The 24,895-nt window shown below is 31.9% G+C and overlaps 3 protein-coding genes across 3 annotated transcripts; 1 reads left to right on the plus strand and 2 right to left on the minus strand.

Annotated features, from left to right (window-relative positions):
* Positions 1-1,987: 1,987 nt before the first annotated feature.
* LOC100811576 (prostaglandin E synthase 2) lies at positions 1,988-9,295 on the minus strand. Its single transcript, XM_003534095.5, has 6 exons — positions 8,854-9,295; positions 7,817-7,951; positions 7,628-7,712; positions 6,513-6,607; positions 2,952-3,119; positions 1,988-2,335 (listed from the first exon to the last, which is right to left on the minus strand). Exons 1-6 carry the CDS (start codon positions 9,152-9,154, stop codon positions 2,175-2,177), a joined length of 945 nt encoding a protein of 314 aa, XP_003534143.1. The 5' UTR covers positions 9,155-9,295; the 3' UTR covers positions 1,988-2,174.
* A 4,478-nt stretch (positions 9,296-13,773) lies between these two features.
* LOC100811037 (zinc finger protein VAR3, chloroplastic) lies at positions 13,774-18,869 on the plus strand. The gene is made up of 8 exons (XM_003534094.5): positions 13,774-14,205; positions 15,018-15,135; positions 15,543-15,898; positions 16,681-16,797; positions 17,154-17,273; positions 18,075-18,167; positions 18,330-18,428; positions 18,508-18,869. The coding sequence occupies exons 1-8, from the start codon at positions 13,847-13,849 to the stop codon at positions 18,620-18,622; spliced, it is 1,377 nt and encodes a 458-aa protein (XP_003534142.1). The 5' UTR covers positions 13,774-13,846; the 3' UTR covers positions 18,623-18,869.
* Positions 18,870-19,573: 704 nt separating this feature from the next.
* On the minus strand, positions 19,574-24,522 carry IQD32 (protein IQ-DOMAIN 32). The gene is made up of 7 exons (XM_014762236.2): positions 24,393-24,522; positions 23,744-23,868; positions 22,735-22,977; positions 22,307-22,534; positions 21,713-21,826; positions 20,664-21,159; positions 19,574-19,925 (listed from the first exon to the last, which is right to left on the minus strand). The coding sequence occupies exons 2-7, from the start codon at positions 23,825-23,827 to the stop codon at positions 19,786-19,788; spliced, it is 1,305 nt and encodes a 434-aa protein (XP_014617722.1). The 5' UTR covers positions 23,828-23,868; positions 24,393-24,522; the 3' UTR covers positions 19,574-19,785.
* Positions 24,523-24,895: the final 373 nt, after the last annotated feature.

A 24,895-nucleotide genomic window follows, 5' to 3' on the forward strand; every position in this document is an offset into this window, starting at 1 on the left:
CCCGCTTAAGCAAAACAAAATTCTCATCTCTAGGAAGTGCTTATATATAAATTAGAATCCATAACTCAGAGTGATAATTCTCTCTTCCTGTCTTTAGGAAGTGCATTTCACGTATTTTTTCTACAATTAGCCAAAAAAAAAATTACCTCTTTATTTTACAAAAATAATAATAATTTATTATAAAACTTTGTCATATAAATTCTTGATTTTGTTAACTATCTATCTATTTCAATATAAAAAATAATCTAATATTATAATTTAAATTATTTATTATAAAACTAAAATATAATTTATATACTTCAAAAATTTTATTTATTATGAACTTTAATTATAAACAATTTTAAAATATTTATTTATTATCATAAATATAATTATGAAAAATAATATTTATATTGTGTATATCATCTTCACAAGCGTTTACTGCTTCTGACCTTAGAATGTGTACTTACAGTTACAGGCTTTTGCACTTTTTCCATTTTAGATTAAGTTAGCGCTTAGCACTATATGAACACTACTTCAGTTTCATTCTTATATTAATATTAATATCTAATATTATACCGCCACCATTATGTGGACACCATTGTTTACAATCATTGAAATAAATAGTAAAGAATGGTAATGTAAGGGTAATAAAAATATATAAGTTTAAAAACATTAAGACGATAATATTATAGTAATGTGATATATGAAATACTAAAAACATTTTCATAAAAATGAGAAATAATAATAAAAAGTTACTATATGATTATACAAAAATAATCGATTGTTTTGAGTGAAAATCTATTATTTTTCTCATTATGTACATTCCGAAATAGATTATGAACATCAATAATAAACATTAATTATGAACAAAAAATAATCAATTAATTATTGATTTAATTGCAAATTTTATTACTAAATTTTATTATTTTACAAATTTTACTAAAAGTTTTATTTTCAAAAATTTTACCACTCAACTTGTGTAATTTTACAAATTTTAGCGCTCAAGTTTTTTTTCCACAAATTTTACCATTTAACTTTGAATGTTTTACAAATTTTATCATCCAAATATTTTTATTTTTGTCATTTTACAATTACATTGGTATCAAACTTATGTAAAAAAATATTTTTTAAAATTTTTATACGTTGATTGTCGTTATAATCAATGTAGAAAAATATATTTTTATATCAATTGTGGTTATAATAGATATAAAAAATCATTTTCCTACTTCGATTATTATTACAACTGATATGAAAGTAAAAAATCATTCATCTTTTGTCAAGGTGATAAAATACACAAAACTTAAAAACTTTAGTAATATTATTTGTAAAAATAAAAGTGAGTGATAAAATTTACAAAATAATTAAAGTTGAATGATAAAATTTACTATTTAACCTTAATTATTTTAAGCGGGCTGTTGAAAAACTTACATTATGAATATAGATAGTATTATGAGTGATATTTATCATAATTGTAATTGACACTCTAAATTCCTTCTAATGTTTTTTAATTTAATTTGTCAAACTTTCTTTTAAGGAAAAGTAAAGAACCATCTGAACAATCACATTTTCATTCTAACAGAACTAAAAATTACCATAAATATCTCGTATTGCAAATCACGCTCACAATACTGAGAATAACAGGGTTCTAGGAGTTGGTAATTACAATAATATTTTGATAACGGAAAGGTTGACTTACAAAATTAGCCTTCTCCAAAATCAATACTAGTACTATATCTTTTAAAATGTACCAATCAATTTAGAAGACGAATCCTTAATTTACATCGCTTCAGTTTCTCAACTTATTTACATCGATTGATCAGTGATCAAATTAAACTCAATATTAAACTCTATCAAGTCATTTATGCATCAAATTAATCAAAACCAAAGTGTTAAAATATCACAGGCATGGCAGACGTTGCCTTATTCTTTGATACAGCTCAAAGATTTCTTTAATCTTTACAATAACAGCAGCTATAATAGAAGAATAATTTTTCTAAAGAATCAATTGTTCAGCAAAACTTTGCCTATATATAACACTAATACCACATTGTAGTATTGTTCTAAAGAGCCAAATATGTTATCTGAGAAACCTAAATGTTTTCCATCAAACCAGTGGAGGCAAAAGCAAGACCATAATAATAGTAGAAGCCAAAAAAATAAATGTCAATTGTCAGGACAAGAAAGAACCCAATTTAGGCTTTAATCCTGGAAGGCTCTCCCACAGCACTCTCCATTCTTGCATACCACTCGCCAATACGTGTATGCTCCACCATATCCTTGCCAGACCTCAAATAGCGGATCGGCTTTAAAACCCCGAAGACAGCCAGGTCAGCTAAGTTAGGCTTAGACCCTCCTAAAAACACAGAAAAGTAATCATGGTCTCACATCCTATGAATGCAAGATTAATATTCATCAAAATTCACAAGAAATTGAAGTAAACTGAATCAAAAGCCAGAGATTATTTGCAGCTAAACTAACAGACAGACATGTAAGGGTCACTTGCTTTAAATGGTTACATGCAGGTACTAAACTCTGAATTATCTTTTGAGGTTTAGATCAAACAAATCCAGTGGAAAATTACAAGAGACCACCAATGTGAAAATCAAAAGTACTACAAATGGAGACTACATGTTCATGATCAATACTTAGACTGGCCAAGGATATATGAAGCTATTTTATTTGTTACTCTTTAGCTTGGCAAAAAAAAAATACACAATAAAATTAGAACATCTGGTTCAACTTATTTGGGAGAAATTAGTTGTTTTCTTTCAGGTCAACTTCTTGAGAGAATTTTAATAATAAAAAAAAAACAATTGTTTCTCTAGAAAAAAATTGTTCCAAACAAGAAGCTATACAGCATTTGGATATATCTGAGGCCTCAGTTTTATACACAGTTACACACACGGAAAGGGAATGGATGCTTTTGCATTGATATTATAATCTCCTTAACACAACAGTGGAGTACATACCAAGGAACTCCCGGCCATCCAGAGCATCTACCCATGTTTCTGCTGCCTCATAAAGAGCAGCACGTTCATCAGTAATGTTATATTTTTTCTTCAGTTTCTTAGACACAAAATACATTGCTGCAGCTCCAACATACTTCACTGAAAATTTTTCAAGATAGCTGAAATTGCCTAAAAATATAAAAATAAACAAAATATCATCATGATTAGATTTCAGGTTTAATAAATCATGGCCAAAGAAAGAAGTTCACATAAAGTAAATTAAGGGTTTGTAAGCATGATACACATGGGCTGAAAGTAGATAAAACACTGTTATATTAATGTGTTTTTATATGTATTTTTCTATGTTTTTCTTTCCTTTTTCTCTTTTTCCTACTGTAGCCATTTGTGGTCAGGGTGCTGCAGTCTGCACCCTTTCATTTCCATGTACTTGCTGACTAGTCTCAGCTCGAGTGTGATCCACTCAAGCTCTTCTCACTAAAATCTTAAGCTCTAAAATCTTAAGTGGCACAATATGCAAGGAGAGTTTTGAAGAAGATTTATTCTTTGTATGTACATTAGGGAAAAGAAAGGGTTAAAGAAAAGATTCGACATTGCTAATTTTGCCCATGAAAATGTATTAATACAGATTGAGTAATAACAAAACAAATAGGAAAACCTTAAGTTTCTCATTAAAAATGATGATTCTAGAAATGTGAACTATTGTATATTAAAATTTGGATTTAGGCCTAATTCAACTCCAAAAGTCAGCTTATAGGGTGAGGATTGTCCCCCACTTACATACTCTATCTTGTCACTATCTTTAGCCGATGTGATACTTGGATTTTTTCCAATACACCCCCTCACGTCCAACACTTTTGACTAGGGGTGTAAGTGGATCAGACCTAATCCACGAATCTGCCCAATCCAATCAGATTTTTGTGGATTGGATTGAGCTATTGGATTAGATTAGTTTTAATTTAATGAAACCGATAATAATTAGATTTGATGGCAGGTTTAGAGTTTTGGATCCGATCAAAACCCAACCCAACCCAATCTAACACAATGTTATGTTTTATGATTATTGTTGATTAAGTATTTTGAGTTGTAAAACAATGTTATGTTTATGATTATTGAATTCTATTAATGAATATTGTTTATTATATGAATAGTATTTTTCTCATTTTCTGTCAAATAAAATATCTTACTATTTTTTGAGCTTGATGATTTTTTTTTTTTTTTCAAGACTTAAGGTGACAATTTTTTAATGGCTCAATCCGATCACCAATCCAATTAAAGTTGGATTGGATTGGGTTGGCAAAAAAAAAAGAAGGTAAACCCAATCTAATCCAACCCAATTAAGTTTAATTGAATTAGGTTAAAAAATAGACAAAACTCAATCCAACCCGAACCACTTATAACCCTACTTTTGGGTTTGGTGTGTGGATAATATGGTGGGCAGCCCGTTGGTGGATCTAAGATAGACTCTAATACCATATTAGAATTTGAGTTTGAGGCTAACTTAACCCCAAAAGCTATCTGATGTGGCACTTGGATTTTTTCCAATATTGTACAAGTCAAAGTAGGAGAAGGCTAGTTTGTATGTGTGCATGCATGCATGCACATTTCAGTGTCACAGCATTATTTGACTCTATTCAGACCTGAAGCAGATTGCATGTGATGTCCTCTAATATCTTCTACAAGCCTGTAAGATAGTGTCTCTCGTCTCTTTTACTGTAAAATGTCAATTATAGAAATTTTTCTACATCAATCTGAGCCTTTTCAATGGCCACATATGCTCAATAATTAAAAAAAGGCATCCCAGTTCATGATGATTCCACCACTACGCCAAGCCCGAATTTTTCAAGTTCCAAAAACTAAGGATGAACGGAGGTGTATAAAGCTGATCCTTTCACAATAGTAAATAATATCCAGAAAGAACACGTCCCCAACACAATTATATATGTTGTGTCCTTCATATCTCTTCTACTTTGAGTTTCTTTCTTTTCCAGATAACAGGTACATTGTATGACAAAACATTTGAAATTGTTCATTTACATATTTGGTAGCCTTGTTGTGTTTAGTTCAATTCTAGGCTTTCATCATTTTGTAACCTTCATTGATGACTTCCCAAGGTGTACTTGGATCCATTAGATGAAAAATTGATCAAATAAATGCTTGAAATTTTTCAAAAAATTATATTCAGAAATTTCTACTCTATTTGGTCACTCGGATTACATTTTACAAAATGATAATGCCAAGGAGTAGTTTTCTATTTCTCAAGTCTTTTTTGTCATCTAAAGGAAAGATTTATCAATCTAGTTGTCCTCACACAACCCAAGAGAAAGGTATTACTGAAAGAAAACATGCTCGTCTTCTCTTGATACTGCTCATACCTTGTCACTTCAGCTAATGTCTTTATAATTTTTCGGGCAGATGCAATTCTTACGGCCTTACCACTGCTTATTTAATTCAATCCTCTTTGTTAAATATTTACATTTAGATTTCTCATTTCATTTTGTTTCTTGTTGAGTCTACATATAAACTCCTTCTGTGTTTTCGGCTGTAGCTACTTTGTTTGTGATGTTTCTCTAGGAAAAGACAAGCCCATCACTTGTGCAATCTAATGTATCTTCCTTGAATATTCCAATGTACAAAAAAATTTATAGGTGTTACTTTCCTTCATTATATTGTCTCTTTACTTAAGCAGATATGATTTTCTTTAAAATTCTACATACTTCACTCTTCAAGAAGACAACACCAACCTCCACTCTTAATGTAGAGTGTGCTCATCCTCGGAAAACTTATCATTGTCATCCATGTGAAGTTTCAGCATCCCAACCATATCCCAAGGCATATGTTTCGCCACTTGTTCCAGCTTCTCCACCTTCTCTGTATCACCAGCCTTCATCTCCTTCAAACTTCCCAATTGCTATTTGTGAAGGTATTCTCTCCACACATAATCCTCATACTATTTATAATTATGTAAGTTATATCATCTTTCTTCTGGTCAATATGCTGTCACGTCTTCCATGTCGCCTGTTTCTATTCCCTAAAATTGTCCAGGAAGCTCTTTCCCATCTAGGATGGCACCAGGCAATGATAGAGGAAATGCATGCTTTGGAATTAAACCATACTTAGGAGATGGTTCCTTTACCTCTAGGTAAAAATCCTGTGGGCTGCCTTTGGGTCTTCACTATAAAAGTAGGACCTATAGTGGATTGTCTTGAGGCTCATTTTCTTGTTAAAGACTTAAAGGTATCAATCAAATTTTTGGACAGGATAATGGTGATACTTTTTTCTCCTATTGCCAAAATGGATGGTCTTGAGGCTCATTTTGTTGTTAAAGGTATCACTCAAATATAATATAAAATTGTTAAGGTGTCTTCACCTAATAGCTTAAGCTTTTGGGACAGTTGCTTCATGGCAACAGATTACGTTCCAAATGTGCTCTTATATCAAATGACAATTTCATACAGTAGAAAACGTGGTCGAAAGAAACATAAACCACAGCATGTGCTAAAATAAGTGTAAGAACTAATAGTAAAAAAATTATTTCTATAGCAAAGGCCAGTACCAACTTACCATTGCTCGTAATATACTCAAAGGATTCAAGTGCTTCAGATGTATTTCGATATATATTTGGTGACAGAACATGTACCAAATGATTATCAACCCACCTATATCAGAAGAGAAAGTTTAATTAGCCTATTAGATATACATGCTAAGCTAAAATAGATTCAATCACTTCCCCAGAGTTTTTGTCTGACTTCCCTCTAATAGTAACGGGTACAAATTACCGACAGCAATTCAAGTTGCCATATTGCATCTTGCAATCCAGATCAATTGTCAAATTGTTTGGCTATACAAATTTAAGAATAAACAATGGGTGCTAAATTGAGCATCTTACTGAAAAGTGAAAAGAAGTGCTCCCCAAACACAAGTTGGCTGGTACTAATGTCCACATTCTACATCTAACTGTTCTTACTCAAAAGAATAAGAGCAGGCAATGGAAAATATTTACTGGTTTGGTAAATAATTTTACTTTAGAAAAATGTTAGAAAAAAAAAATGGAGGTGTGTGTGTGTGGGGGGGGGGGGGGGACTGCATAACAGATATAGTAAGGTCTCTTATATACAAATCAAGGGATTCAAAAGTAAACAATTGAAAGATTAGACCAAAATCCAACCCATAGAGACATAAGATTCCTCATATGTTAAGTGTAATAAAAGTTGACTGAAATCAAATCGCCATAGAGAAAGAAAGCCAACAATTTAATAGCATCACACACGAAGGAAGTAGTGACTTAATTTATACTGTTTTGACATAATAAATGTCCAGTTATGCTTGTTAGAACAATATCACACTGCATTTATATGCTGAACTAAAGATAAAAAGATAAGTGAAATGTTATAAAATCATCAGTAAATATATTCTCTTCAATCCTAATGGCAAAGTACAGAACAAAAAGCAGAGTAATTGAGGAAGAAAGAAAGGTTTCTCTTCCAGTCAAACTGAGCAATATCTCCTTTTTAGTTGGTTCAAATGAAAGTGTGAAACTGAAAACAACTTCTTAAAATTGGAAAAACGAAATTCAATCAAATTGTTAAAGAAAAAATTCAACCACTTCACCCTGTTACATTTATTAGACACGTGCTTGATTGAAAAATAAAACAAGACCAAAAGAAAGAAAACCATACCGCCGCCATTTTGTCTCTTCATCCTCAGAAGTTGAATCTACAATTATCTTTGACAGAATCTTATGTCCCAGCTTATCAATTATAACTGCCAAACAAACAAACATCAGGGAAAAATTATAGTGACATGTTCAATGGACACAAGTCCATCACAAAACTTTACAATCAATGTTTAAGGGAAAATGTAAAAACCTGATGAATCATTTAGCTGCTCGCCATCTACCATCAGTATTGGCACCTTCTGATACTCAGACCATTTGATTTCTTTCTTACTGAGAGGGTTGACCTCCACAACTTTGTAAGGTATATCGTAGTAGTCCAAAAATGCTGGTAAAGCAAGTAAAAAAAATCAATAACAAACCAGAAAAAAAATGCTGCGAAATCTCAATGGAGAAACTCCAGTAATAAAAGAGAAAGATGTATAGCAGAATAATCACCAACATCCTAGCCCATGCTCACCATTATATATGAGATAAATCAATAGGGTGAAGAATACAGGCATACAGCCACATTTAGAAGTGACAATTGACTACCAATGTGTCATTTTTCCATCCTCTTTACTCAATGCTTCTATTTAAAATTCTCATATTACTCAAGGAATCTACTTACTCCAAGGAATAAGCATATGTTTGGCTTGGCTCTTTGTATTTCAATGACTCAATGCTTCAGCTTTTGGACAAGGAATTTAACATAAACACACGCATCTGAGACCCGTAAGCAAACATACACTAAGAGCTGTCATACTTACTCAGTTACATTGAATTCCATCAATCCAACCACTAGATTAAGACTTTTTGTTAAGTGGATCAAGTATGAAAAATTCATATAATCTAAAAACTAGTTAATTCTTCATCAATCAACTTCATTTCGACATATATTAAACTTACTAAAAACACAAGTAAATTCTGGGTACAATATGAAATATCTATGATTTAATTTCTACACAAACCAATCAGAAATCATAGTAGGTATGAATTTTAAATTGGTTATTGTAAAATCAACAAATTGCTACAAAAATTGTAGAAGATCAAGGATAAAATCACAATTTTATTTTTTTAATTCGAGGACCTACTTAAAATTTCTCAAAAAGTTTAGGTACTTACTAATGTATCAAACCTGTAATTTATCTAAAATGAGTCCCGGGTGTGTGATGATCAATATAACATAACATGATTTAACAGCTAGAGCGTGTTAAATCAACGGTTAGTTTTTTGTTTTTTGTTTTTTACCTTTGACTTTGTTGCAGAAAGGGCAAGCCTCGAACTGGTAGAGAACGACGTCGTTCGGGAGAGCCTCGGGCGGCGGGGGCTCCTTGGCGAGGACTTCCTGAGAGATCAGAGCCCCGGCGACCCCGAGGGACGCGGCGGCGAAGGGACCTAGGAGCGAGGAGAAGCGGCGGCGGTGAGAACGGGAGGCGGCGGTGGCGCTGCCGTAGAGCGCGGCCTGAAGAAGGCGGTTGGGGACGGCGAAAGAGGTGGCGGCGCGAGGGGCGGCAAGGGTTCTGAAGAGAATGGAAGGTACCCTTCTCATGGCGTCGCGTCTGAGATTCACAACACAATCAGATCTCTCCCACTCTCACCCTCACCCGGAAGGGTTTATGTGGGTTTCGTAGATCCACGGGGACAGGGTTTTAGCTTTCGTTCTGTGCTCTCCACCTCATCCAAAACTTATTCCCCTTCTTTTTTAACAATTACTATTATTTATTTATTTAAAAATAAATAATCCTATTTGTTTCTAAAAGTGTGATGTTGATAACAAGATCAAAAATATAAATTGATGTAAAAAAAAAAGGATAAATTAATCTTACATGTAAGAATTCATAATATAGAAGAGAGAGAAAAGACAAAAAATAAAATTAAAAATAAATATTACTCAAACAACAAATCAAATTTACATGAGTACATTATGGACTTAGCCACACCTAATAATCCTAATATCCTATTATCTCCAATATCCCGCCCGAAAACTGGAAGTGCAAATTAGCATTTGGATGAATAATAAAATCCAAGATAGAAGAAACACAATGCAACACAGTAATGAAAACTACAAAGAAAAATATAAGCCATAATCACATCAACTAAACAAGAAAGTCACAGTGACTGGAGTGGATAAGTCTTTTATTTATTTTTAAATTTGTGAGATCATTTTATTATTAAATGATGTTTAATAATTAATTTGATAATAAATTATATTTTTTAGCATTAATTTGATATTAAGTTATAAAATTTATGGATCAATTTATTATTAAATTATTTACATGACTAATTTATCATGTTTTTTACACATTCAAAGATTAAATTTAAATTTTTCATTTTTTAGTAATCTATTTACCAGCATCTTACACTTTCAGAGATAAATTTGATTATTTATCTTTTATTTATTTTTGGTATCCATGATATGTGATCCAAAACTTATTCACATTCTATTTTAACAATTACTATTATTTATTTAGTTTTGGTACCCATAGTATGATATGGTGTGATGTATTTATCAATTTTGTTAATAATTCAGGAGTCTTCCCTCCAATCATATTTTCTTTATACATAATGCTCAAATCCAAAATCTTAGTTAAAGAAATCAAGTCTAATATTATTTATACTAACAACTTATTTGTTCATTACTCTTATTTGAGAAAATAGGTTGCTTACACTTTCACATTCCAACTCTAAACTCCTGTATTATGGTTGATTTTTAACATATTTGAGAAATAATCTTATTTAAGAAACAATGAATGTAGACATTTTACTAAGTAGAGATTTCAAGCGTGAAAATTGTTACATTTAAGAAAAAATAGTATGATCCAATTATAAATTATCAGAATTATTATTTGTACAATAATTCATACAACAATAATTTGGACAACACTTACCAATGATTACAATTTTTTACTTAATCTCAGAATGAATCACTTGAATTAATAAATTGAATTTTGGAATTAGATTCACAATTGGTCCCTGAATCAGAGTTTCCAAACCATATACTTTGCCTTTCAACACCCATTGTCATTAGTGTCATGGAAGTCCTCTACAATCATCTTCATGTTTTTTTTCTCATGTCATGCTTTTGCTACACAAAACTTGGTGTCTTATTTGTCATACTCTTAGATCTTAATATTCATTCACAAGTATTTAAGGTGACATTACTTGTATTTGCATCGTTGTTAGTTATCATTAATAATTTGACTTTCATATCAAAAAATAAACTTGATACAAATTTTCACATGGATTTGTCATCAATACTTATTTTATTATTTACGTGACAACACCAACCAACAGCTTTGATATCATTATTAGGAATCCCTTTCACATACACATAAGGATCAAATGATAAATAATACACACACAAACATCACCGAGGATAAAAATAATAAAAGAATAGAATATTAATGCAGTTCACACACAATTGCCCACCTTTATGAAAATATCTCAGCAAATATTCAATATCTTAAATAATATTACAATTTTTTAATAAACATGAAAAATCCTTCATGCATTCATAGTGTATCACTTTATAAACCGAGTCTTTAATAAAGAATTATAAGAAATAATAAATACTATCACACTTACCATAGTCTCTTTCACATTCTTTAAATTCGCGTTTCTTAAATCATCTATTCATGTTGAAGTGGTTATTCTCATCTTGAACTCGTATTTATAATGTGGTAAATAACTTTTAAAAACTTATCAAATAAATATAACTTAAATATTTTTCGCAATTCTACTGGTCACTTCCTTTAAAAATGATAATCACACACTTACAAATTATCACAACCTTTTACTCAATCTCAAAATTAGTTACTAATATTAACATTTAAAAATTTGGAGTTAACATTTATATTATTGGCAAAGACCAACCAATTTACCCGGTAAATATTTTATAATATCATGGAGATTTTTGTTATGGATTTTTTTCACTCTTAGCTATAAAAATATCATTCCACTTTTTATTTTCTAAAAATTGTATGAAAACAATTAATTTTTCTTTTAAGTAAGACAATGTTTTTATAACAAAATATAAAAAATAATTTTCCTCTTAAAAAAAAAATTATGCTTCAGTGCATTAAAAAAATGATTGAACTTTTAAGTAACATTGCTCTAGTACCATTACTCATATCATTGCTCCAAATTCAAAATATTATCCCCAACAAATTATTGATTTTAGAACAAATTAGAGCAACACATCTACAACTTTTATTAAATTACACAAAATTTTATTATTTTTTATTTTCCTTCTCTAATCCCATTAAATTTAAAAATATTATATTAACATTCCTTACATGTTTAAAAATATTATACTTACGCTTCTTCGATACATTTTCGGATCTTACACTAAACCGGTAAGCCCCTAAAATATTAATGAAGGTGAATGTAATGGTTAAAAAAGTAAAAAAAATATTTATGTTATTACACAAAATCTCATGAAATTTTGTAATTTACTCTTAATATTAATATGATCAATTAAGAGTTATACATAATTTTTTTTCAACATCTCAAAAACATACTTATTAAATTATTAAGTGCAGATTAAGAAAAAACTCACAAGAGGTGCATAAAATTTATATATATATATATATATATATATATATATATATATATATTTAAAATTAATCTAAAAAAATATAGTCCCTCTACAAGACAAGGATGCACTTTGTAGGAATTGAATTCAACTTGTCTTTCATAAATTAAGCATGTGTTGCTCACTAAATTTGACTCATTTAGTTGGATTACTATTTTATTAAGTTAAACTATTATTTTTCTTCAAATAAGCCCTCAACTATTTTTGAATATAGGTCATTAATCATGTAAAAGTTTTTAATTAAGTCCCTAAAATTTTTAGAACTGCTATATTTATTCAATTTTAAAGTCGCCACAAACTAATATCTGAATTTTTTTTATAGCTTTTTTAAGCTTGAAAATTCACTTAAAAACTCTCAAATATTTCAAGTAAATAATTTAGAGAAAAAAGATTAAATTATTTTAAAATTTATCAAATTTATCCTAGATGATTGATTATGATTGAATGGCTCTATGAGACTTGCTATATTATTAGTGTAATTTTTTTATTAAGCTAAGAAAGATTATGCACTTGATAATTTAAAAAATCTTATAAAATTATCCAATTATAATACATCATATATGATAAATTTATAATTTTTAAAATAAATTATCTTAAAGTAATTTAAACTATAATTTATTATTAAATGATAATATAATTAGGGTGATTTTCAGTTTTAAGTTTTAAAATTTTCAAAAACTAAGTCCAGTGTTAGGCTTCAATTTTGAAAATTTTAAAAGCTTTTGGATTCAATTTTAAAAATGATTTTAGTTTTGACCATGACATTTGCTAAAGAAAGATATGTACAAGGTAATCTACACTCTACTAATCTGTATATTTATTCAGTTAATCTCTATGATTATTCACTGAGATGGAAAAATTTCTTCCTAGTCAAATGTTTTAAGTAGGGGTAGAAATGAGTCAAATCAAGTTTTATTAGGCTTTAACTCGGCTTCAGTGGAATACGTAAGGATTGAGCGACTCATTATTTATCATAGACTTTTTTTTAAAGACTCGGTTCGGCTTACGTAAAAGTCTGACTTGCTTCACGAGTTTATTTAAAAGTTTGTTTAAAGATATATTTGATTAATTAATTATTTTAAAACCTAGTGAAATACTAACTAAAAAAAACTTATAAAATTTCATATAAGTAATGTAAAAATCCAAAAATAATTGATAAACAAAATCATATTATATTAAAGTCGTTAAAGCACAAAATATATAAAAAAAACAAAAAAAAATATAATATTAAAAAATGTATGGATTAGGTCTTCAGCCCCAAAGTTTACAAATCTATTTTAAGGCCAAGCCGATAAACGAAATAAACTAAAATCTTGATAAAATAAAATAAGATTGGATGAAATAAAATCTGGATAAAATAAAATATAGATGGAATAAAATCTGGATAAAATAAAATCTAAATAAAATAAAATCTGAATAAGATAAAATTTGATAAAATAAAATTATTATTATTATTATAACTTGTCAAGCTTAATAAATTTTTTTTTATAGTTTGGATTTGTTCTTTTTATTATTATAACCGTAATACTACTACAAATAATATAATATTATCCTCTAGTTTGAACTCCAAAACCCTGCTAGTGTTGTTCCGTTGAGATAAACATAAACCTGAGTGAGTGAGGCTAAGGGAGAAAGCTAGAACTAAAAATGTCATCAGCTTCTAAGCTCACACTGTACGGAATCGGAACCGCACTGTTCCGCACCCGTCGAACTGCACCTGTAAGTGTAACTCCCTTTCTCTTCTTCAAACCCATTCCCTTACCTCGGCCGCCGCGCTTCCTCCTCCTCCGCGATTCCTCTTCCTCCTCCGCCGCCGCCGCAGAAATCCTACCCTCCGTTGACCACCCCTGGCCGGAATGGGTCTCCTTCGTCGACCGCTTGAGCACCAAAGGCTACCTCCCCAAACCCTCCTCTTCTTCCGATGACACCGTAAGCCTTTACACCAACATGAACTCTCTCAAGGACGCTTGTCTCAGCTTCTCGCGTGACCGTTACGACCTTTTCAAGTTCGTTTTTCTCTTTTCTCCTTTTCATGCGAAAAAATACATAAATTGAACTTGCTTAATTTCAAATACTTGGGTCTGTGTAGAAAAAAAAAAAAAAAACTTCTCGAGAATTTGTATGAGAAGTAAATTAAAAAAGGTAAAATGCATTAAGTTTCTCCTTGAGTTAAGTCTAAACCTGAACCTTATACCTAATAACGAATTAAGTTTCTCCCATGAGTTAAATTGAACTTTTGGAGAAGCTAATTGAAAGGAGTCTACAAATTAGTTTGTGTAAGCTAATTTTAACTTATAAAAAAACTTATTTCATTTAAGCTTTTCATTTTCTCCTCCTATATTGAAAACTTTATCCAAACAGAACCTTAGTTTATTTGGTGATGATTGAGGGAAAAAACTGTTGTTATTGTTGTTTTTGCCTTTTCTCAATTTGGCTTGGCTTAAATATATTTTCCATAGATGATATCCTTTTTCAGTTTACCACCTTTTTTTTTATTATTTTATTACTTGACATTTTCAAACTTTTACTTTTGGTACGTGACGTGTGGTTAGTCTAAGTCATATGTTAGCTTGCTGAGTTATCACTTAACGGACTGATATTAATGATATGTAACAAAAGCAAAAGTTTGGAAATGTCTGGTAGTACAATAAAAAAATTTAGGTAGTAAACTGAAAAAGGAATATATTACATGTATGAAAAACATATTTAAGCCTTTTGGCTTTGTAAGAATTCATGATGAGAAGGGTATATGTATATCTGGGGTTAGTATTATTACTTGTTCAGTAAATTTTGTTTGGTTGCTTGTTATGCTATGCAGGTTGCTGCCTACGCACGATATCCAAGCAGTAGTTGAGGGTGGGTGCCCTAATCTTCTCCGTAAAGCTGTTAATTCGGCCAAGAGGCTGAGAGCACACCTGCAATTAGATGAAGGGGATGTACGTGTGTTAGTTCATTTTTATTTTTTACTTTCAATTTTTCAGCGCAAGTATTAATGTTTTGAACATATTGGTTGCAACTTTCAAGTAATAGTTAATATAGAGAAATGTTTAGAAAGTATGCATTAATTTGACGTTCCTTTATTATTGTGTGAATGAAATCTCATGCTGTTCTCATAAATAGTAGTGCGGAGTTTTACTCAATTATGAAGTGCGAGTGTTGGAGAGTGTATTGTTAGTATTTCTTCTAGTTAACGAAGCAAGATTTTAATTGTTGTTGTTATTATTAGTCTATGTATGACAGTATGAGATGAAATTTTATTTTATTATTTTTTATTTTTCTGCCTGAGTTTGAGGGGGTATTTTGCTTCCTTATGATCTGACAAGGTAAGTTTGCTTCCATCCAGGTTTGTGGTGCTTGCAATCTACGAAGCTCTTGTGATAGAGCTTATGTGATTCTAAAGGATTTTGAAACTGATGCTCGAACTATTGATATAGTTCGAATACTTTTGTTCTACGCACTAGATCCACTAGTGCTTTCTGGTGGAGACAAACCACCGGGCCGAGAAGTTATTGAATCATCCGCCAGAAAACTTCTCTCTCAGCTAATTGAGTTGAGTGAGTCCCCTGCTCCAGCCCCTGCTTCTGCTCGTTCAAAGCCTACTGCACAGGATGCTGTGGGAGAAGGCCAATCTCTAAGTGTTACGACTAATCAATTGTTTAAAGATGCTGAGATGAAGAAAGGTGACTGGATGTGTCCAAAGTGAGTTATTTTCGCTCATGGAATCATATTCTCTGTGTGTGTAGTAAGTAGTAACTTCTGCATGTGAATTCGTGAAATCTCAGTTTTTGCATTTTCACATAAAATTTGAAAGGGATTGTTAAAGCAGAAGTAAAATTTCTCCATCCACCTGGCATTTTACTTCCAAAATCAAGCAAGTGATCTGTCAATGTCATCTATTGATTCTCTGCAACTTTTACTAGGTTAATAGCAACCAGATATTATAGATTTAAAGTATCTTAAAACATGCAGTAAGAATTATACTTTATTCCTGCATAATAAAATTTATATTCGGTTTGTTTGTTTTTAATGTTAGTATTCTTTCAGAAGTATTTTTGGCTAGTAGATGAGTAGATTTGTTTTATAATTGTATCCCTTTTGTCAGTCATACAAGTTTGTTTTTATCTTTTCTTTTGCCGGTGAGATAGTTTTTAGTGATAGTACTCATTTAGAAGAATTGTTGACCAGTGGGATGGGAGTATTTGTTTTATTTATACCCATTTTGTGAATGATTCAAGTTTATTTTCTGAGTAATAGTTTTTAGTGATGGTATTCAATTCAAAGTATTTTTGGCTGGTGGATGATTGGATTGATTTTACATCCCTTTTGTTAGTAGTACACTTCTTCCTCATCATGAATATTGATGATTTAGCTTTTCACAATTGTTCGTGTTAGTGGAAATGTTCCATGTCATTTGAATCTTAAATTAGATCTTGGCTATTTAATAATTCACTGGCAAGAGTTTTACCCAAAATTTCTTGCAGATGCAATTTCATGAACTTTTCTAGAAATACGCAATGCCTGAATTGTAACGAAGACAGGCATAAGGATATTAACCCATCTACTGTTCAAATGAAGCCAGGAGATTGGACCTGTCCTGAGTAAGTCCTCTACTTGCTTACTAGCTTTTCTTATTAGGCATGGCCAATTTCCGTGTGTGTCTGTCAGCTTCCTTTTTCAAAAAGAATATGATAATGTCAGTTAATACCAATAGAACTATATGAAGTGCCTCTTAACCACTTCATTGAATATTTGTCTCATGTTTTCTTTATTGTTCTGTTCATATGCAAATATGCATGTCAAACTGACTAGTATCTTAATTCTTAAATGACTCATACAATCTTTTTTTTTTTCCCTATGTTCTCATGCTGTCATCAAATACATTATACATGTGTTCAATTATCCCTTGTTTGGTGTCTTCTGGTCTGCTGATGGTTGCTTTTTGGTTTTGCTACAGATGCAATTTTTTAAATTTTGCCAGAAACACACGATGTCTAAAATGCAAAACAGCGGGGCCGACGAAGGAAGCCAATACTAATGAAGTTGAAAGGAAAAAAGGAGATTGGACTTGCCCACAGTGAGTCCCCTATTTTGCTGACAAGAAAATTCCCATTGATCATATTTTTAGTTTCTGTTTCCTATAATAGAAGATGAATCATTTTCATGTCAATAATTAAAATTTTGCTGACTGTCTATAAATTTAAACATTGATAGCTTTCAGACATCAATATCGTAACATTTTTTCTACCCTGTCTCTATATTTTGTTACCATTCTTCCCTTTAATGTCTTTCATATTTCATGCTTCATCTCTTTCTCATAAATTTAGTTTTGTAAAGATATTTCATGATACTAAGCTTTCTTTCTTGGTTGGGCCCTTATTGAAGCCTTATCCAGAAAGTTAAAAAAACTTGTATGTACAATTTGACAGTGATAATTACCTGTAACTATTTTTTGGGGGCTTTTTTCTGTTTGTAATGTACCACATTCTGAAAATTTTCAATATGATCCTTTCATTTAACATGAGTTTTGTAATAAATTAATATATTTTTTAATTACAAATATCAAAGTATTTAAAAATACCATTCTGCTTGCGATCTGTTTTATGTCTTGTATTCTTTTACCAGAGTATTTGCGCTTTGTTGGTCAGCTGCATTTGGCACTAATGAATAATTTATGTGTATGACTTTTATCCATCTCTAGCTAAAACTGTAAATCACAGTAAAATTTCAGCTAAAAGTTGTTACAACTTGAATGAGCAAGAGCAAAATTTATATTATATTATGATTATTGATATCCAAGTATAATAGCAATAGAGCACTAGAACCAATGACTTTTTAACAGTTAAGATACCGTCTGATGATGTTTTTGTATGTCTAGATGTGGGTTCATGAATTATGCTAGGAACACGAAATGTTTGCGTTGTCCTGAGACAAGGCCTAAGAAACATCCTGGTGACTGGAATTGTCCCGGGTAAGTCATTTTTCTCTTCCCCCAACCTGAAAACATCTTGTTTCCCCCATCTTATCATGTATAGCTGATTTCTTCCATTATGCAAGGAGTATGTAATCAATATGTTGACACTGCCTCTAAACAGTTAGTTCCCTTTTTTCGTGGATGTTCCTATGTATGTAGGTGTGGGTTCATGAATTTTGGTAGTAAAATGAAGTGCTTGCACTGTCAAGAGCCAAACCCAAGTTCCAAGAAATATAACGGGGATTGGAGTTGTCCCAAGTAAGTCCATTGTTTTTTTTTCCTTCTCTCCCCATCTTATTTCCTTTCATGCACGTATAAAGTTTCTTGTTTCATGTAGATGTGATTTCTACAATTATGCAAGAAATATGGCTTGCCTGAAGTGCAATACTGAACGCCCTAAAGAACAACCAACCGTTGACTATGATGGCCATGAATGGAGACGATCAAATTGATTAAAAAAAAACCGCCATCGAGGGAGGTCACAATTTTGGTCTTGGCTGTAACAAATATTTTGATTGCATATGAATTAATTCTCCAATTAATGGTGCTAAGTGCTTCTTAACTTAATTAGAGATACTTTAAAGTTATTTGATTGCATATGAATTTGTGTTTTAATTTAATCATGTACAGATCTAAAAGCAAATTTACAGAGATTGAATCTTGTGAATGTTATAGCTTTATTTTGCTTCTGATTCCAAATATGGCCCTATGGAGATATATATTTGCACCCACACTTAGAATACATATGTGATTTCTGAATTTAATTTATCTTAAAATAGGGAATTTAATTTCTACCTATACATATGAGGTTCTGAATTTTTCTCCATTAACCGTTGATGGCTACAGTTTCAACAATGCTCATATTTCCATGGCTTTTTCATATTTTTCGTTCTTAGTGAGTTCACCCGTCAAAATTTACTGCTGAGATGAATAATCTAAACAAGGATTTTCATGAATGAAATGCTTTTAATAGCTTCAATTGAATTCCGAATTTCCAGAAATTTTATAACTCTCCATGCAGAGATGGTTGTGCTTGGTTTAATCATTTTCTATTTTTATTTTCAAAGAAAATAAGAGAGAATATGTTTGGTTTGATATTTTCAATTTCAGAAAATGAAGTCAGTATTTCTGGAAATATTGAAAACAACAAAAAGATGTTTTCCACGTTTTTGCTGATCTTGCAATGGTATTTTTGAAATTTTCATGACTTCATTCGGTTCCATCTTATTTTCTCTCTCTTTGAAACATGGGACTGTGCATCCCAGAATCTTGATCGTGGCTTTCAAGTTGCATTCTCTCTCAAACCGTCTTCTAAATAAAGATAAAAAGTAGAAAATGAAAAACAAACATTTTCTAAAATATGAAAACTTGAAAATGAAAAAAAAAAATGAAAACAGAGAATATTTTCTCAAACCAAACCAAGCATCAGTCTTTCCTCTATTGACATTATCAGCGTCTAAATGGATGAAGTAGTCAGTACAAAGCCCTCCCCGCTTGACATTATATTTATATGTACAAAATGACACATATATCATTGGAGAATAGAATAATTTCCATGATTTGGGATTCTCGAAAATGCATACCATGTATTATTCACATCCTTTCTTTGATTGAGCTATGGAACTGATTTTGAAATATTCACATCCTTTCCTCTATTGAGCTTACGCTTATCCCTGCTAGGTTTTTGCGTGCTTAGCGTCCCTTTCACACTAGTTCCAATAGGATGTTTGGCAGTTTGAGATCCAGGACCACCCCCTGCTTAACAGTGATGAGAAATAATATTTAAAAATGGATGGTTCTATCCTAACATTATCCAACCAACTGGATTTTCAGATTCCTTACTATGCTTTCATCAACACAAGAATTCTAGAAATACAGATGTTAAAATAAAATTTCTAACTGAAATTGCAAATTAATTCCTTAGGGAGTGTACAAAACATCAGAGATATTATTCCCGAGAGTAAAATTTTAGGACAACGGAGAGCTCAACCTATAAATACAGTGGAATGGTTTTCTACAGTGCTGGTCGACATTTGCAAGTTGGAAAATGTTGAAATTTAGGGAAACTTCTCTACAGCATTTCCATAAGAATTGGCATGGCATCATTGGCATGCAGTTATTTTACAAGCCTTTTCATCCTTAATGTAAACTCTTGGAAGTGATTGATCATCTGTACTCTTAGCTCTAAAACCTTTCATGAAAAAAAAAGTGAAAAATAGCATTTCTCTTGTAGCAGGGATTCATTTAATAAATTTGAGTTAAATTTTGGGGTCCTCTAAAATGCTGGCCTCCATCTATAAGTGAGGAATGAATGTGATTCCTCCTTGAACTTTTAGTTGTCAATCTCAAACTCAAACTAGCTGAAGTATAATGTCATGTTAGTTAGTCTACCTATATTTTAGTTTACCCGATAATTTTTCTGACTCCCTGAAGCAGCTGTCAGATGCCAGTGTACATGTAACAATAAAATGAACAGAAAGAGAATAAACTCACCATTGTTAGGCAGAGATAATCGCTTTTTTGCCTGCTTATCTGCCTGAGATGTTCTCTCCTTTGGATTTGAATGAGATCTTGACTCAATTCCAGGTTTTGAATATGTTTCTTCAACAGAATTTTCAACATTTGCCTTAGAATTTGGCTTAACAGGCTGTGTGTCTGATGATTCTGGCAAACCTGCTGACTTACTAAGTGTAGGTGAAGAATCACAGCCATCAGAAAGAATGGAACCAGTTCTCAGACTTACAGGGTACAGATGAGGGTTTGATGACAATGGTTTCTTGTTAGCAGGTCTTGATTGATGTGTTGTTCCATTTTGACCACCCTTAGCCCCATTTTCATGTATTATTACTCCATCCCTCAGATTAATGTCAACAAAGCGATTCTCCCAAGGACGGACAGCCATCCATCTTTCCAACCAATTCCAACCCCAGTTACTTTTATCTGGTTCAAATCCAGAGGAAACAGGCTGCTGTCTTGATCCTGCCTGCCACTGCCAAGGGGAAATTTGAAATTTTTTACACAAAGCTTGAAAAAAAGATGTATCAAAAGGAAATGGATGATGCACAACTGCTGATCATGTGATGGGGAAATTGTTGGACGAAAGTTTTCATTTTACTTCTAGAAGTTCAGTACCACATGATATCATCATCAAATCAAGTAACCATACTATGCTACCATAAGTTATAAAACTACATAGCTTGGTTAAATTATGTTCAAACTTCAAAACTGATTCATATTTTTCTTTTTGAGAAAAAATGATTCCATATTTAGTACTCTCTTCGGTAATTTTACATACAAACTTGTGTTTGAGATGGACCATTCAAAAGCTCAGATTGAATATCCAATACTTTCATAGAATATAATAACAAGAAATTTCTTATGTCTCATGATGGAGAATAGCTTGAAGGCAATGAGGGCCCACCAATAAATTAACAAAATACAAATTTCAGATATTTCTTATTATGCAGGTTGCAGAAAAATGTAACTAAAGAATAATACTCAACACCCACATAGTTAAACAACAGATGCTATTGTAAATTCACCTGATGAGCTAGAGCATAAGCCATGGCTCTCCCCCGTTTTGCTGCAGCCTCCTGTCTCTTCAATATTTTAGCTTGAATTTCTTCAATAGATCCTATGCTATCACACCATCCTTCCTGTATATATGATTATAAAACAGTTAAGTTATTATCACTATTATTAAGTTACGAGATGCCTCAAACAAATAATTTGATAGGAAAACTGCAATTTAATTAACATTGTATCCAACCAAGCACTAAACCATGGCATTTTGCAAATACATTTCTTTATGTGATTGTTACCTTCATGAAAACATGCTGAACACAAATGGGATGCATAGGCAACTAAATCAAAATCAGAATGGTTTCATCATAGAAATTTGTTTTGGGTTTTTTATGTGATAACTTCTCCCTCTTTTCTTCCTTACTTCCTAGCTCTTACTTCTTTCCATTCTTTCTTTTCAATTTCTATCAAGTTTTAGCTGACATTATTTCTTCAAAGAACCTATAAAACTACCAAGAGGCTCTGAAATTTTATAACTATAAAGAAAGAGATGAAGATATTTTACAAATAAAAAATGTGATGTCATTTACAGAACATTACTCTTTAATCCTTACTTCTGTTTCTCGAACTTGAACTTTGTTTGCAAGCTTTTGCTTAAGTTTCTGTTGTGTTGCTTGAGTTTCCAATGCGATGCGAACATGCCTTGCCCGAACACGAGCCTGAACCCTCACCAAAGCTTGCATACAACGGAGTGTTATTGCAGCTTGTTTTCTCACTGCATAGCCTCTTACAAGGGCCTGAAGCCTTACCACTCCTTTCAAAGCTCGTAGTGCTCTTCTGGCCTGATACATAAAACACAACTTCACTTGGTCAAAGTTGTTGGCAATAAAACTCCTGAAAATAATTATTATAAGTCTCAAAACAAATAATGGAGTAATAAAAGAAAGAAGGACCCTCAAAATAGATCTGAAATGCATCTTAAAAACCAATTCCAGTTTAGCTCATGTCAATCCGTTAAGCCAAATTTATTATGGAAAATTACCAGAAATCCTCGAAATGCTGTTTGAATGCGTATTGCAGCCCATTCCTCCCTCATTTGATGATTATGTGCAACATCATGTGCTTGTTGTGAAGTAGAAGGTGAATAATGGGCATCAATGTTTGTATGACCACTGTCATCTCCGATAGGTTGAGTAGCATCATTATCAAATTCGTTTGGAAGATTACCATTATCAAACTCGACAGCAGGCTTTCCCTGATGGTGTAACTTGCTAGCCTTAACCTTCTGATCATTGAAAAAAATTACACAAAGTTATTTCACAATATGCAGAAAATTCATTTGGGATGGATGCAAACCTTGAGTGGCATCTCTCATGCTAAGAACAACACCTCCTTGAGTGGCTCTCTCATATGCTAACCCTGCCTGCCATCATGGTTTGGGGGATGCAGTATCCCCTTCTCTATAATGTGGGTCCACCACAAGTTTTAAACACTACTAAATTCATTATACTTAGTTTCCAAGAGAAAAATTCCTTCAGCACATACTAGAATTGAAATTATCAATTAGAAAACTACTTAATCAAGGTGTACCATGCTCTGACACTTGAAGAATAAAAAATGACTCCAGTAAAACCACTCTGAGTGCAACACTTGCTTACAAACACAATTATTTTCCTTACTTATGAAACCCAAGCAACATAAGTTATTTGCTTTCCTATTTGGCAGTGTGGGTGTGCAGGACATGAGAAATAACTAAGCACCAACATAGAACTACCATATGTGATTGTTATGTTCATAGCCAGAACATGGAATAAATATCAAAACTCAGAAATAGGAGTATGAAATACTCCCCCAGACTGTTTCAGCAAACTTTTTTTTGTTCCATTATGATTGTCATTTTACAATACCAATGAAGCATTAAATATTTTTTTTTTACTATATCCTCAACCATGAATGAAATCTAAAGCATTAATTGCATTTCTTAATCCTTAAGTGCCAAAACAAAATGGGACTGAGGGAGCATTTACAAGGAGAGGGAAAGATTAACTCACATTTCCATCCTTCTCTAATGACTCTGGCTTTTCTGATTTCTTTCGAGCCACCAATGCCTTGATCCACTTCCCTGAGACACCCATAGTGAGAGTTGCAATTCACTTTATCTCACTCTAGCACAAACCTGGCACAGGAATCATACAGCAAGTTCAATGCAAAAGACAAAAGTAGTTGATCATCATACACAATCTTAACTAGCTAGCCTATTTACCAATCACCTATAAGGTATGGGAATGAAATTGATAAAGCAAGAGCAAAGTACCAAAGCAAGCACAAGCTTTTTTTAATCGGCACATATTAATTTGTTAGTTTTTGTTAGAAATGTCAGTTGGGAGGATTCGAACCCGCAAACTCTCCCCACTCCCTTCTCCCTTCACCCTTGGCGAACCACTGGACCAATCTTATATCTCCAAGCAAACACAAGCTTAACTAGTAGTAAAATCTATATCGGTTATGATTGGTCTAATTCGTAGGATCATTTCCAAACTACTAGTTTGTAATAGATAAGTTATAAGTAGAAGAACAGGGTTTTCAGTTTTAAGCAAGCATAAGTCTTAATGAACAAGTTCAGATAGACTTGGGAAACTAAGAGGAGAAGAAGGGTTTAAAGTGCAGATCCAGAAAGGGAAGAGTTGACACAGAATTCACCTGAAATTCATAGAAAGAGAGATTGTCACTGCCACTCACTGAGTCAAATGCCGAGTTTTCATTCACACAAGCTCAACCATCTCTCTCTCTCACAACAGACACAATGGGGTTCGGTGGAAAACAATAAAATAGATAATGAAGGTAAATTTAATTTAATAAATATTCAATTTTAAAAGGTTGTGAGAGATGAAGACTACCTACAGATATAATATTTTAATGATAATTAATTAATACTGTCTCTCTATTGATCGTACTGTCATGGCATTTTTAAAAATTAAAAATATTAGTAATTGTTTTTCAGACATATTCATATTCATATATATCTATTAAATATACCACTTAAATAGAACAATAGTTATTTTTAACTTTTTGATGGAGATATTAAAAAAAATCATTTTATTATAAGAATTTATGTAATTAATAGTAATTTTAAAGAAGTGTGCATTAGAAAAGAAATGAGAGAGACTTACTAAGACATCAAACTTAATTGGTTGAAGAATCTA

Source organism: Glycine max, chromosome 9, assembly GCF_000004515.6.
Source record: "Glycine max cultivar Williams 82 chromosome 9, Glycine_max_v4.0, whole genome shotgun sequence".
Taxonomy (NCBI): domain Eukaryota; kingdom Viridiplantae; phylum Streptophyta; class Magnoliopsida; order Fabales; family Fabaceae; genus Glycine; species Glycine max.

Bases quoted from the DNA above. Each gene is read 5' to 3' on its own strand.
- LOC100811576 (XM_003534095.5), bottom strand. From the start codon at position 9,154: ATGAGAAGGGTACCTTCCATTCTCTTCAGAACCCTTGCCGCCCCTCGC. The intron at 6,608-7,627 runs GTATGGTTTTCT...CTTCTGATATAG, and splicing joins GAAGAGACAAAATGGCGGCG to GTGGGTTGATAATCATTTGG. The intron at 2,336-2,951 runs GTATGTACTCCA...CTGTGTTTTTAG, and splicing joins GGATGGCCGGGAGTTCCTTG to GAGGGTCTAAGCCTAACTTA.
- LOC100811037 (XM_003534094.5), top strand. From the start codon at position 13,847: ATGTCATCAGCTTCTAAGCTCACACTGTACGGAATCGGAACCGCACTG. The intron at 15,899-16,680 runs GTGAGTTATTTT...AATTTCTTGCAG, and splicing joins GGTGACTGGATGTGTCCAAA to ATGCAATTTCATGAACTTTT. The intron at 17,274-18,074 runs GTGAGTCCCCTA...TTGTATGTCTAG, and splicing joins GGAGATTGGACTTGCCCACA to ATGTGGGTTCATGAATTATG.
- IQD32 (XM_014762236.2), bottom strand. From the start codon at position 23,827: ATGGGTGTCTCAGGGAAGTGGATCAAGGCATTGGTGGCTCGAAAGAAA. The intron at 21,160-21,712 runs GTGAATTTACAA...TCCCCTTGGCAG, and splicing joins CTTATGCTCTAGCTCATCAG to TGGCAGGCAGGATCAAGACA. The intron at 19,926-20,663 runs GTGAGTTTATTC...ACTGTTAAGCAG, and splicing joins ATTATCTCTGCCTAACAATG to GGGGTGGTCCTGGATCTCAA.